General features: G+C 43.9%; 1 protein-coding gene across 1 annotated transcript; it reads left to right on the top strand.

Moving 5' to 3' along the window:
* Nucleotides 1-6,914: 6,914 nt before the first annotated feature.
* LOC119372025 (putative zinc finger protein 702) lies at nt 6,915-12,274 on the top strand. Its single transcript, XM_037642467.2, has 2 exons — nt 6,915-7,381; nt 11,925-12,274. The coding sequence occupies exons 1-2, from the start codon at nt 6,966-6,968 to the stop codon at nt 12,226-12,228; spliced, it is 720 nt and encodes a 239-aa protein (XP_037498395.1). The 5' UTR covers nt 6,915-6,965; the 3' UTR covers nt 12,229-12,274.
* Nucleotides 12,275-14,736: the final 2,462 nt, after the last annotated feature.

Genomic DNA, 14,736 nt, shown 5'->3' with positions numbered 1-14,736 from the left:
GTACTAAATTTTATTCAGTTAACCCAACTAACAAAGTTTTCTCAAGACTCACGTCTCCCCTTAAGCAACACTGAGAAGTGGGAGCAACGCCTGATATCCCGTGGCACAAATTCAGAAAGCAGAGCAATAGATGGCTTTCACGTAACTGAATGCAACTATCATTAACTGTTCCCACCATCATCTTTTATGCCAGTGTTGCTGTAAGTGTGTGTGGCTGTAAGGACCTTTCTCATATATGTGTTTCCTTGTTTTCCTAAGAACTTGTTCTTCTAAGAGGCTAATTGTGAGCCCAAGTACAAGATTGCATGATTGCACGTCCAGTTTACGTGTGCTCATTTAGAGAGTTTGGGCAAAGTGTGTTTCTGTGTAAAAAGCTTGTTTACTTGTTAAACTTTATTTTGTTTATTTGTTCAAGTGATGAACCAGGAACGGTTTCCACACCCAAAAAATGACTCAGTTGACCATTCAGCGACTAGAAGCTAGCTTCGAAGCAATTGATAGCACTCAAAGTTATTAGACATAACATTGTTTTAAGTGGACACTATGCACTAAGTAAAGAGAAGTGTTAATGTAAAAAAATAGAAATGCGGATAAATGAAACACAAAATAGGACCAGCATTGTGACGAAAAGATAAGGAAATATGGTGCATTTCTTGTTCTTCGATGCTTATATCAGGTATTTGGTAGTGCTTGTTGCGGTGTTGGTGTTAAGACAATATACACTGTCTTTGTCTCAGCTGAAATGCTTGCTCTGTAAGTACTTGGAAGAGGCTTGAATTAAAGTTCATAGCCTAATTTGATCATGGATTTTTTGTTTTGTCCTTTCTTCAGCTCTAGTTTTTATGTGCTGAGCAATCTATGGAAACTAAACACGTTTTTTAGATGCGAAGCAGCTTTTGCGCTGGGCTGTGTCTGTAGTTCCATTGGCAACCGTCCGCTTTCTAAAACCTAGCATAGCCATCTGTAACATATTGAGCGCGCGCTCGCACCAAGGAGAAGTCTTCTTCGTCTTGTTCCTCGACCGCCTTGATGATGATACGTGCAGAGCACTTTAGGGTCCCGGGCTGCCATATGCTGTCCTAGCTTGGCGTAACGCAGACAAAACCACGTGTGCTGGCACGTGCTAGCGCGTTCGGGCCTGTGTAAGGGGCTGGGTAACATGCTGTGGCCTCTCCCCCTTACACTCTCTCAGCAATCGTGATGGTGTCGGGGGACGAGATTCTGCAGACACACGATGAATCAACGCGTTGCATCCTAGTCAGAAAGCGTGCTGGCATGCGCTAGCGCGTTCGGGCCTGTGTAAGGGGCTGGGTAAGACGCTGTGGCCTCTCCCCCTTACACTCTCTCAGCAATCACGTGATGGCATCGGGGAACGAGATTCTGCAGACGCGCGATGAATCCGCGTGGCTTACTCCAACAAGAGTTCGGGACGAGTAACAGCAACAGCAGCTACAGTGAATTCATAGTGTGCTCCACTTGCAAGGACGCGTTAACATCGGGCAAGGTGCCCATGATGAATGGAACATTAAGTCAACCCATGCGCTGCTTCGCATCCCCCCATGGTTCCCTTAAGTGGGAGATGGCGTAATTTTTTTCCTCCTTGTTTTATTTGTATTCACCAAATACTCGCGGACAACTTTTCTTGGCAATGAAGCGAAGGCTACAGAGCCAAATCGCGCGTATCGTACAGCCAATGAATGTAGTTCCACAATTGCGTCCATATTTTCTGTGTGTAATATAAAAAAAAGCTCTTTATTTTCTACATGTAACTCTTTGAGACAGGACGCAGCTCACACTAGTGAGATATTTGTATTTGTTTTACTTTATATGTTGTCGCTTTGCGGTTTTGCATGCATTGAGAGAGTCACGCCTTTTACATGTACCTCGAACACTAAGCGGCATCTGCATCAACATGAAACTCTGATCGCGCGCAGCCATCACTTTCCACAGCAGTGTAAAATGTGCACCATACCGGACTACTTCGCGTTGCAGTACATGTGCAGAAGCTCCACCCTCACAGCTTCCCCTTCATTGCCAAGAAAAGTTCTCCGCAAGTATATAGTAGCCAGTGCAGTGGGTTTTGATATCATTGAGTGCCTTGCCATTTCTGTCTCAGGGATTGTAACTTGCCCGCCGTACTCTCTTAAAGTTGTGATGCGCTGCTCAGCACAAGCCATGCTTGTTTCACAGCCATGGCAACCGCATTTCAATGGGGGCGAAATTGAAAAACACCCATGTGCTTTAATTTAGGTGCTAGTTAAAGAATTCCAAGTGGTCATAGAGCCTTTAATAAAGAGTCTTTACTGTGGAGGCTTTACTCTGGAGGCTTTACTGCAGAGTCTTTACTGTGGAGGCTTTACTGCAGAGTTTTTACTATGAAGTCTTCAGTATGGAGCCTCCACTACAGTGTGTCTTGTACTCATACAGTACCGCGATTTTGGCATTTCAAAAACCCGATTTTAATTTTTTGGATCATAGACTCCCACTGCTACTTCAAGTCATGTGTGAATGAAGAGACATTTTATGGAAGCACAAGTAATTTATACACATGAGTGTGCTGCAAACTTTGAGCGGCTTCCACAACGAATGTCCTTCTTGTCTACAACTGTTGGTGATGTTGGTGATGGCACTGGGAGCAGGAGCATGGTGCAGTCACTCACTCAAGCTCGGAGACTTGCCTCCTCTTAGTCTCACCACACACTAATGCCTATGTGCTCTTGCTTTTCTTATTGATAGCGTAGACAGTGGTTGCAGCACCACAAAGTTGAATCTTGCACATTGTAGCTATGATCCTTTGCGACATTGCAGAGTTGAAGACCCTTTTACGCTTTCGTTTACTAATGCCATTTTTAGCGTTGCTTGAATGTCTGCGCTCCTAAATTCTGCTTTTGTGTCCCGTTACTTAGCACTTTGGTTCTTGCAATACCTCTGATGCTAGTCATCACGTGCTTTTGAGGCTCTTACAAGGAAAAATATAATAAAAAGAGGAGCAGCTGAATATGCTTGTGACATATTTTGGAGATATAAATGCTGGAGAATTGTTTCGGAGAAGCTGGTAAGTAAGGTACACTGGCAGTTCTGATCCTCACAGAAGATTTCTATCTCTATTAAACTTCTCTAGAGGGACCGGCACCAAATGGCACTGAGCATTGATCATTGAAATCAAACACATTTGAAAGTGACGTGTGGCATCCTGTGGCATCCTGTAGTGATGCTCAGTCTGCACTGATTTCATAATCATTTACTCTACCATGCTTGAAAGTGCATGTGTGAGAAGAGCATCGGGCTGCAACTGCCCGGCTGGGACCGAGTTTTGTGCATTGCATATTTGCCTAATGGTTTCTTTGAGCTTGAGAACAATCAGTTCTTTTTTTTTTTTTTCATTCGCATGCGCATTATGGCTGAAGGGCTATTCTAGAATCTGATCTAAGTATATGTCACAGAATTTTTTTTAGTTGCACTACTATGTACTAGCACATCAGAGCCGCGTTGGTAGTGATTTGTGTGCAGTGGAGGCATTATTAGCCTTCCTTAGAGGCATGGGCACAGTGAGTTTTTGCGGTGTACTCTTGTGAGTGCTTCGCATTTGCTGTGCGTAAATGTGTCATTTCATTAGTCATTCCCATTATCTGGAACAGCATGCCATTTGCATAGCCATGCTGAGCATCTACCCCATTTATTCGAAAAAATATGTCCCTCTCCCTTCAACGATATGAATCTCTCTATTAAAACTTAGCCTTCGTCTAATGAGTCACATATAAGGAAACACGCCAATTATTGTGCTGATGAGGAATATCCTCAGTCAGCTGAGAAATAGTCAAGGCTAAGTATTAGAAATCATTATATGCTACAACTAAACCTAAAATTTGGATGGCCGTTCTTTCTTTCCACGAGTTCTAGCTAAACCAGTAATGCAAGATTCGTGACAGTATTTTTTTTTTTATTTGAACATACTGCAGGCTTTTCACGGCCCATGCAGGAGTGGATACAAGAATACAAACTAAACATCGAAAGAAAATACATAACGAAATAACAAGAAAGTGCAATGCCAACAGATCACAATTCAAACTCGACACACTGTGTATTATGTTCATAAAAGATTGAATGGTGTTACAGCACACAATATTGTTATCTAGTTGATTCCAATGATGGATAGCTGACAGAAAAAGGGAATGTTTGTGAGCGTTAACACGACTGAAAGGTTGGTGGATTGACTTGGAATGGTTCAGTCGCAATGAGTATTGGACAACTCGAGGGAGAGCTGAGTTGGGATGTGTGTGAATGTTTTGTGCCAACGGCTTGGCAGGCTCGCAGTTGGGTCGCCAGTTTGGTCTTATAACTTAGAATTGCTTACGTGCCATGTACTGACATGGCAGGCCTCCAAGTGAGCCTTTGCTGGCCTGCTACAGGCATCACATCTTGCTTCCTTGAACCCATTAGGAAAAAATATATATATTCATTATTATTAGATTGTAGCTAAGATCATTCATGTAACAAGCATGCTCTATCACTTAAATTGAATGACTAAAGCTTTTAATTTTTTAAGTGAAACCGTGACCACTGATCCCTTTTTAAAATTGTTGCTAGTGCTCATTACACCATACAATCGAATCTGATTGATTTTTTTTTTTTTTTCTAGAGAATGGTTTCATTTGAAACACTGTTGCGAACTGCTACATAAGCTGCGACTGCTTCAGCTACAAATTTTAGTGCTCCTGGAAAAGGGAAACATGGTCGCTTTTGAGTGATAGGCGCGACTTTGTGTTATGGTGGTCACATAAACATAGTAAAGGGGGTAGAAACATTGATTCAGCCATGGTAAATGCATTCATTCAGTGATATTTTTTTTTACAGTGTTCCGCAACAGAGTTGTGGAAAATGTTATCTTGCATAGCGCAGAAGAGGTGATCACTAAGGACGAGCCTGCGTGCGTAATCATCATGGGCACAAGAAGCACTGCCTCACAAGTGACAAGTGACCATTGTGACAAAGAAATTTTGGGCCAGGTGTGACTGCTTGCACCAGTACAGGCCCTGCTGTGACATCTTCACTCGCCATCATCGGCTTAGGCACCTCTGTGTGCACCTGTTCATGTGTGTGTTCCTGTGAAACAGTTGCGGAATTGTCTTTTCATGCCACAAGGATGCACCTCAACAGAAATATTCATACTCACCATCCAGAAGTCCAAAGTGTCACCATTCATAAATGTCAGGAGTTGCATGCGCACCAGCACTAAAACAGCCAGGCAATCCTTACTGTGAAGGCACGGAGTATCCTGTGTACTTTAGACAGACGTTTCTTATGCAAGCTTCTTCACGTTTGAACGTTGGGTTTAAAACACTGTCAGCTTATGCTTTTCACACTTGTTGATCCGGTATCATTTGGAAATACCAAGTTGTTTTTAGTAATTCTGATGTTTGTGAGGGTCCTTGCAATCTGTTCCAGATAGTAAAGTACATGAGGCACTTTACTATTCTCATTGTGTAGTGTTTTTAAAATGCATTTGCTTTGATGTCTGTGCTAGATCTGTTAATCAGCTTGCATTCTCTTGTTTGTGCATATCTGTGTTTTCTCACATGCTTCGTGTTCTGATTGCACACATAATGCTCGCCTGTGTAATCCCTACATTTGGAGTCATAGTTAAGACAAAGCCATAAAAGCAGAGCAAGAACTAGCACTGCTTTTGAGAACTAATGCTTAATTAAGGAGTGCCTGCACTGTCTCATCATCATCATGCAGAACAGCCAAATTTATGGGCTGTTTATTTTTCTTTTATCAGTCATGAAGTGAGAATTGGTCGCATACATCAAAGACAGTGCTAATTTGTTGTACTAGACAACAGACCCCTTTCACTATTGTGCATTAGAGGAATTTTCTTTTGGGTCAGTTGAATAACCATGTTTGGTAAGGTGCAAGTACAGAACACGAGACCACAATGAAGAGAATTTACACATGCAGTTTATCTCTTATATCAGCCAAAATGATAACTGACACCTGCTGTAAAAATGCTTATCGATCCAAGTGCAAGGCTTGAACCTAATTATCAAAGCATATACCCAGTGAAATAAGCTGAAAAGATCATGGCATCTTCATCAAATTGCACTGGTGCGCACTAGGGCACTCTGGTGCGCCGTTTCATCCAATCATCGTAGCACCTGGGCACCCCAGTGCGCACGTGTGCGATTTGTCGGAAATGGCAAAAATTAGAATTTCACATCTTCTAAACTTCATTGCATGGCGAAAACTGAGTTGACGAGCATGGCTCGTCTCTGGCAAGCTTTGAGAAGGAGCTGGGGCTTGTACAAGTACATGCTCGTCTTTAGACATATTTAGATGTCTTTAGGCGTAAACTGTCGAGACAATTACAGCTCAGGCTTGGCAGTTAACGGTTTAAAGGGTGGCCATCAACTTCCTTCGAGATCTCATCAGTACCCGTGTATACAAACTGTTGACTTCAGGTACATTGTTTAATTTCATGCTTCGTTGCATGTGTAGAACCAATAATTCCTTTTGCAATTATTCTCCTACCCTGCTAAAATTTGAATGCTCCCCAGCTTTGCTCTTGAAGCTGAAAACAAAGCAATGAAAGTGACCCAAGGAAATAAGATTTCGTTGTTTTTCACTCTGTGCTAAGTTGCACACTTGCAGTCTTTCTTCTTGCCAATGTGAATGCTATGGTATGTACTCCCAGGGACAAATGTTTCCAGGACACGGACTCTACGTGAAATGCGAAGTTTTACTATTTTAATGCATGACCCTTCTAATTTAATGCATGACTGTAGGTTGCAAGAGCTACTATTAGCTGAAGTGTTTAAATTGAGGCTACATTCCAAAGCTAAATGGCAGTTCAGCTTTTTTTTTTTTTTTGCCAAGCTTGTGCTCTATTAACTTTTGTCACCAACTGTATCTAAACTAACCTGGTTTTTGACATCCACATCCTTATTTCTGCAGGGCAAGGACAGCTCATGCTCAGAAACGTTCACGTTAAAGTTGAACCTCCAGACACCATTTGTGCGAACAAACGAAACGTTGTTGCGCCATCGGGAAGTCCCGTTTTTCGAGTGGAGACGATGGGCAAATGCGTGGAGTTCGGTGATCACCAGCACGACTGCAAGATCTGTGACACGACGTATGAGACGTGCCTACACTTGCTTCAGCACTCCATCGCGCACATCAATCAGTTGCCGTTCTGGTGCAGCAATTGCGGTGCAGCATTTGCGCACCAGGAAGACCTGGTTAAGCATGAGGCCCAGCACGTGAACAAACAAAAGCACCGGTGCGTCAGGTGCGACAAGGTCTTCGCCAACCGGACTCTGCTCTGGGAGCACATGCAGTCTCACTACGGCAATCCTGACTACAACTGCCACCTGTGTTCCACAGTGTGAGTCTTCCTTCCTACTTCTTCACTAAATAAGAGTTATGAAGTGTGTATTATACTCACCAGATTTGGATTTTATTGCAATAGCAATTATATGGACACTCTTGGCTGGTTTTAGCTGTTGCTGTCGCCGTCATGTCCTGGATATGTATATGTATGTATATATAAATAAAAGCCACAAAGAAAAATAAATCAAGAAAAAAATTTCCGAAGAGCACCACCGGGATTTGAACCTTTGACCCCTCGCTCTGCAGTGCGCTGCTTTAAATAACTCGGTCGCGCGCCACTGCCTGTTTAGCATAACAACGGCGAGCTATTTATATACACCATTTATCGCTAACGGCACGCAGAGCTCGGAGGTGCTCCAGTATGTGTAGTATCGCCCGCGATATTGCCCGAAGAGTGTGCTTTAAAGCAACGCTCCTACATTTTTTTTCAGACGCGCACTAAAACGTGGTCCATTTCTGTACCCACTGACGATGTGGAACGCTGAGTAAACGATGCGTCGAATGCCACCGCGCAGCAGGAGACGCGGAGCGGTCACTCCACATGCCGCAGTTTTAGAGAGAAAGAAGTCTAAGTGCGTTGGGTTGTCGTGTGCTGCTCAAACACAAAGAAGTAAATACCGTAACAGTTAGTTTGCGCTCGTCCTGTGTGTACCTGTGCGTTCTTTTCCTTCTGCTTGAGCAGTGCACTGCAAGTGTCAAGCTGTGACCATTGTTAGTTCGTGATCGTCCTGTGTGTGTTCTTTTCACCAGTCCTTTGCGCTCAAGCGGCGCGTTGCAAGTATCAAGCTGCTTGCCGTTCTTCGTGTGACATTCTAATTTGTTGCTATCGCATTCATTGCTTGGCCGTTGCGCCGAAACTGTGACTTTTTTTTATTACGACAGCAGCAGAGTTGCAAAAATTATTGTTACATGAAAGGACTTGGGCGAGAGGTTATATATGAGAGTATCTGCAAGCATATATTCGGGCACTTCACCATAAGGTGACAGTGCACGACTGCTTCAAATCGTTGTCTTCTTTACTCAGTTTCCTCATTCTCTATCCCTGGTACTGGCCCGCGGCACTGCCCTTAGCAGAAAAGCGCCACCCTGGAGCAGTAAAGGCAAGGATTCAAAGCAGTGTAGTAGGCCTATACGCTGTCAGGAGGAGGTCTTGAATTCTTGAAGAGATTAGGTTAAAATATTTACATAGTACAATCTGTCTTGGTCCTCAAGAAACCAAACTTCTCACATACAAAACTCTAATTCGTCCCATGCTCGAATGTGGTTGCACTGTGTGGAAACCCTATAGGAAATGCGATATCAAAAAACTAGAATCCGTTCAGAAAAGGGCTGCGAGTTTTGTATGCAAAAGATATGACAGGGATTTCTCTGCGTCGAATTTTCTTCCTCAGCTAGGTCTCGCTACACTCGCAAAGCGTTGGCACGTGGAATGCCTGAAATTTCTTTACACACTAATCAATTCTCCCCCCCTTGACACACTAGACACTTGTCTTGAGTTTTCCAGACTTTTATCTGTGAGGAGCGAACACGCCCTTAACATTGCAATCTTTTCCACCCGCACTGACATGTTCAAGTATCGTGTCTTTCCTTCAGCAATCGAAGCCTTGAAATTGTTGCCCGTAAGTGTCCGTTTGTACCACTTAAATTAAGAACTTCTGGAAGCCTGTTCACGAATGTTCATTTGTTGTTGATTTTCTTTCCCACTCCTGCATAGCCTCATTGGGACTGCGTGTAAAAATAAAGTAGAATAAAAATAAATGAAGACTGCAACAGGACCTCTTCAAAAAGTTAATATGACAAAACAAACAAGATGCTAATGTTAAACAAAACGTGAACAACAAGCAGGTAAAGGTTATGCCATGTAATTAGCAAAATTGGTTAAATAAGTACATATTGTTGGAACGTCAGAGCAGAGGTCGTAACACACATATTGAAAGAACAGCAGCAGTTCAGTTCTTTTAATACCACGTACCTCTTTGTCCTTTGTAACGTCTGTATAGAGCATATGTGTATTCGTGTTGTCATCTTTCTCGTAGCATGCACATGGTAATATGAACCATTGTTAAACACTTATTCAACTTATAGAGGGGCGAATATATTTCCCAACTGGTGTAAGTACGTTTGTCTAATATTCACATTAAATAGCAACTGTTTCTAGATCAAGAAAAGTTGGATTAGTTAGGTGATCTCAGTGACTGAATGACACATGAAAGAATGTTTACAATACCCCTGTCAACGTGAGGCATAGTAGTGCCATCTTGAGCGAGTAGTGCTCTTTGCCACTAGTGTCGCTGGCAGGCTGTCTCACGAGGATGTTTAGTGATACTTCCGAATGCACTCAAGCAAGTGCATTTGCAAAACTCACTTTGCTCCATTGAAGTGTGTAGCCTCGGTAGCAATGACTAAAAAATAAAACTCACAGGGTCCCTTACGCATTCACCTAACATGACTCGGAAGGTGAAAGCCATCTTCTTTTTCTTCTCACCCCCCTCCGAAAGTTTTCTGCACCGAACACGGTTTCGCACTGCCTCCAGGTTCGGAGGCATTGCAAGCCTTCTGCATCTCACCTGGTTTTGCACTGCCTCCACGAATCAGCCCACTTTGACCAAGCGACGATGTCATGTAATGACGTCATCATGTGACATTGTGATGTCACAAGTTTTGGCAGTCTGTGACATCATGATGGCGTCATACAGCGACGTCATCACATGATGATTTTTTGCACACTCATGTTGACAACACTGACAGTCAGTTTGCATGTTTGGTGAGATATCTAAGGCTTTTGCCTTTAAAGTGTACTGTTGATAGCAATGATGGTAGTCATTTTTAAACTTTCCTTTTTGTCGCTAGGAACAAGAAAAGTAATTCGCTATTCTCACTGCTCTGCCGTTTACAGCCGTGGTCGCAAGGAGGCCGTAACACCAGCCGTGTGGTATAGCATTGCAATGTTTACGCCAGAGCAGCGGCTGTAATTTGGACCATGATTCATGGCGATTAATGATGCTGATTTGATAGCGATGATTTTTTTCATTTACACCTCTGTTTATTTGAAGTGAAATGAAGAACTAGAGCATATTTCTCATTTGTGGGTCTGCCAATCTTTATGACTTACAACTGTGTTAGTACATTCTACTCCTTGCCTTACGTTTTTCTTTTATTATTAAAAAAAAACTTTTTTCTGCCATGCTTGTGTTTTTCACTAGGTGATAGATTTTATATTAGGTATATCATTTTCATTCAGTAAACCTTAGTTGAGTTAGCACACTGTCTTGTTTTATCCCTCTGTGGTCACCTTCAGCCCTGTTTCAAGGTGCAAAATAAGAAGTTGACTAAGTCGTGTACAAACCTGAAGGCAGGTGTTACTGTTTCATTTTACCAAACCAGTGTGCCCAGCAATCCCTACTTTACCTCTGTGTAACCTCCCTCCCCCCCCAGAACTTACGAGGTCTCCTAAATAAATATGGTTTCAGGATCAAGGACATTTTGTAGGCAAAAGAAATTCGTAGTTGCCTTTCCTGTCTATGCAGCTCTCCAATCTTCGTCTTTCTTGCATTCAGCCTTTCCCGTCTTCTATTCATTTTGTTTTGCTTCTGTTCTTGCAGGCAGTTAGAGTTAACTTTGTGTGACCACTCTAGGGTATATCATCGTTATCATAGATAGTATTATATCATAGTTGCACATAGTATTAATATTAACATGCTGTTCAAATACGTACAACTTTGCCAACACCAGCCGTGCATTTGAAATGATGCCCTTTTGTTGCACACTGCTATCCGGAATCCTGACATAAAACGGCCAAATTCTTTTTTATCTGTGGATCCCCTCTTGCCAACATGCTCTTTCTCCATCCAAACGAACTCTGTCCTGCTTTTGGTACCTAATGGGATGTGCACTGGCATCTACCAGAGCTTGGCAAAGCACTGAGATAAAGCCAGCCTGCCTGTAGTGGAGTGAGAACTGTGTAGTATGAGCTGGGCACCGTTGTCACCGTAAAAATGGGGTCAGCTTGCACTAGTTGTGCAAGGCTGGAGCCAACAGTGGAGCTTGTGATCACTTGGCTTCTTCCAGCTTTTATGTGGCTGAGCAAAACAGTGCTAACCAGGCGGTAACAATCTATCAGCGAAGTACCATGTGACCAGGCGAAGCGCATGCTTAATGCACTCGGACACAGTTTTCAGCCTAAGTAATTTTGGTTTAATTACAATCGGCTTAATTAGACATGGCTTAATTAGAATCGGCTTAATTATAGTGACTTAATTAGGCCTGGCTAAGCTTATCTTGGCATCAGGCACAGTTTTCTGTCCGCAACGCACCGCCTAACAAAAAGCTTAAACAGCTCCTCTGTTAAAATGCATGTATAAGTCCAGCTCATTCCTGGCACAAAGGGAGTTGAAAGATATCGAATTAGTGTCAAGTTTTTACGGAACCACTTTGGAACCAATTTAGCTAAACAAGACATTTCATTGAAATTAACCACAAGCTCTTTTTGTGCTCCAACCTGCATTTTCATTCTCCTTCCTTCTTTCCTGACCCTCCAGGTTTCCCCTGCAGCACCAGCTGTCCAAGCATTTGCGAACCCACGGCAACGACCTGCCTTTCGTTTGCGAGCAGTGCGACGCCAGATTTCTGTACAAGGAGTCGCTCTGCAGGCACAAGAAGGTCCACCAGGGTGACCGAAAGTATAAGTGCAGGCACTGCCCCAAGGCTTTCTTCCAGCGCGGCTATCTTGTGGAGCACGAAAGGATCCACACCGGGGAACGGCCGTTCGCCTGCCACATCTGTGATGAGAAGTTTGTGCAGCGAGGCCACTTGATCGTGCACAGACAGAAAACAGGCCATTAACTTGCGACTCTGTAGCCACTGTGTTTTTGTCCCTGTTTACCTACAAAATGTTCTCATATGGTAGAATTCACTGGGACATCGCCTGCACAAGAGTGTCACGATGCAATTGTGTGGCTAGTGGTGCATATATAAAAGTCGGCAACTGAAAAGGAGTTCTGGGGAGCTATTCTCGAACTGTCCATCTAATGGCCATGTCTATTTCGACGGAGCGCATTCAGTTACTCGAGAAAGAGGCAAGCCGTGACGTCTTCGCGCTCTTGACCACGTCGACACACTGCACCTGCATAGCACGCTCCCAGCATTAGAAGAAAGGAAGTGGATGAAATGTACAGTCACGGAACACTTAAGCAAATTTGACAATTGACAAGTCTGTCCTTGCATATTAGCGCATCCCAGATGCTTGTGGACAATGCAGGCAATGAGTCCCGACCTTCACAGGTTCGTTAAATGGGAGGCCACATTAAACCTAGTTCGAGGGCTAACGCGATCACAGAATCAGAGTTAATACATGGCCTCCAAGATTTGCACAGGCAAAAGTGAATCTCGGGAGCCTGCATTTGTTGCGTTAATGTGCATTCCGTTCCTTCCATTTGTGTCGAGAGTTGTGAAATCTCCACGACAACAAAATGATGTTGCGGAAATAGAACCGGAAACAAACGGCACGCTGCTCTCGTCAAGCTTCGGCCAAACAGCGGTGGCCGAAATGGACAGCCCTCTAAATAGACAGTTCGACAATAACTCCACTGTATTTTTCTTTTTAGTCTGAGTTCCTAACATACTGCCACTGGCTAACCCACCCTGATGAATTCACAGCTAAAGTGTTGTGCTTCTAAGAACAAGTGTGCGTGTTCTTAGACAAGTGTACACACCACTGTACACACCACCATTTAGGGCACTTGTTAAAGAACCCCCCAGGTGGTCAGAATTAACCCAGAGTCCACCACTGTGGCATGCCCAATAATTGCATCGTGAATTTGACACTAAAACCATGCAATCTTTTAACCTCCCGACTGATGATTTAAAGGCTTAGAACTCTGTACAGACTGGTAAACTAAATTGTGTAGTAGTGTCACTAGTGCAGTTTTCTTAGTTGTCTAAGAAAATAGTGGTTGCATCTCATCAACAGTGTCCGAGTGAGATTTCCCACAGAATGGAAACTATTGTTGAATTTCATTGGCGTATTCAGAGCAGCATGCCAACTCCACAAGCAAACGCGCAATCCGGTTTTTGGAACACAGCCTATGGCACTGGAGCGTGGTGCAAGAGCGAAATTACCATATTTGGTCTGGAATTACCCAGGGTACCCTGTGGGTGGTCATCCGCTTCCAACTCTTCTTCGACAATGCGGAGGACGCATTTTCGAATGCCCGCTTTTAAACAGCACCTTTGGTGTCTCTCTGTCTCTGTCCGATTCGCCGTACATATCGGAATCCGAGACATCGCTGCTGGCAACAACACCTGCAACGATGAGTTTCCCATGCCGGCCACCATTACTAAAAACTCAACACTGTTCCACGAAGTGAAATCTGAGGAAACAGCAGAGCTGTTGTCAATCCTTTAATGTTTTTCTGTGTTTTGCTGTGATTCTTGGGGTTTTGTTTCTGTGTTTTGGTGTGGTATGTGTGTTTTCCTGTGATCTGTGGTGTTGTTTCTAAGTTAACGCCTTGAATTGGGTTGGTTGGTTTCGCCGTGTTTGTGTCCTCTCGTCTTCGTCCTGTTCTTCGTTGTTTCTGTGGTTCTTGCGTTTTCCACTGTAGTGGACTTCATTCCCTTTGCCATTTCCTTTACACTTCCTTCTCTCGGGGTTGGTGGTTTCCTTCCACTACTGCTTGGCTTGCACGTCCTGCTCTCAGAGCTCATGGTTTGCTGCTCGACATCGGCGCTGCCACTCTTGTGCGAGCTCGTGCTGCGGCTCGAGCCCTGTGGAGTCCATTGCCCTTCCGCGGCATGCTCTCTGATTGGTTCGCTCCTCCCATGGAGCGCTAGTCATGTGACCTCCATGGTCACATGACCATCTCTATCTCCTGCTCAGATAGCCTCCTCTCCTGTTCACGTGACCTGGTTCTGCTCCTGCATCATAACCTCCTCTCCCCTACTCCTGGTCACGTGACGTGGCTCTGTTCTTGCATGATGTCGGATGGCGAAGGCTCGACCTAGAACATCTCCACTTTTAAAAGGCAATGACTGCCACGGGGCCACCATGTCCAGCTAGCAGTAAAAGCCATGCTCGAAGGAAATGCCTTGCATAGAGTTCCAATTCAGTGTAGTACTGACTTTCATGGAGCAACTTTGACAGCGCCATGAAGTGGTTGAGGCTCAGAATGTGCACTTGATCGTTTGTTAGAACACGTGACTCGCGTCCTAGTTTCATCGATGGAATGCAGCTGGTCCAAAAAGGAGCTAAAGAATTTGGGCTGACTCTACCCCTAGAATTCATCGTATGTGATTACAGACTGATGGATTTGATGTCTTGTGCTGACGATACATGGAGCTAGTCATTGACGACTG

This window comes from Rhipicephalus sanguineus, chromosome 10, assembly GCF_013339695.2.
Source record: "Rhipicephalus sanguineus isolate Rsan-2018 chromosome 10, BIME_Rsan_1.4, whole genome shotgun sequence".
In the NCBI taxonomy this organism is placed as follows: Eukaryota; Metazoa; Arthropoda; class Arachnida; order Ixodida; family Ixodidae; genus Rhipicephalus; species Rhipicephalus sanguineus.
Note: the sequence above shows the minus strand (reverse complement) of the source record. Positions and strands in the feature narration are given on the sequence as shown.

What these genes read in the sequence shown, in the direction of transcription:
- LOC119372025 (XM_037642467.2), top strand. Translation starts at nt 6,966, where the DNA reads ATGCTCAGAAACGTTCACGTTAAAGTTGAACCTCCAGACACCATTTGT. An exon ending in TGCCACCTGTGTTCCACAGT is followed by an intron (nt 7,382 to 11,924) that starts GTGAGTCTTCCT and finishes CTGACCCTCCAG; the next exon opens with GTTTCCCCTGCAGCACCAGC.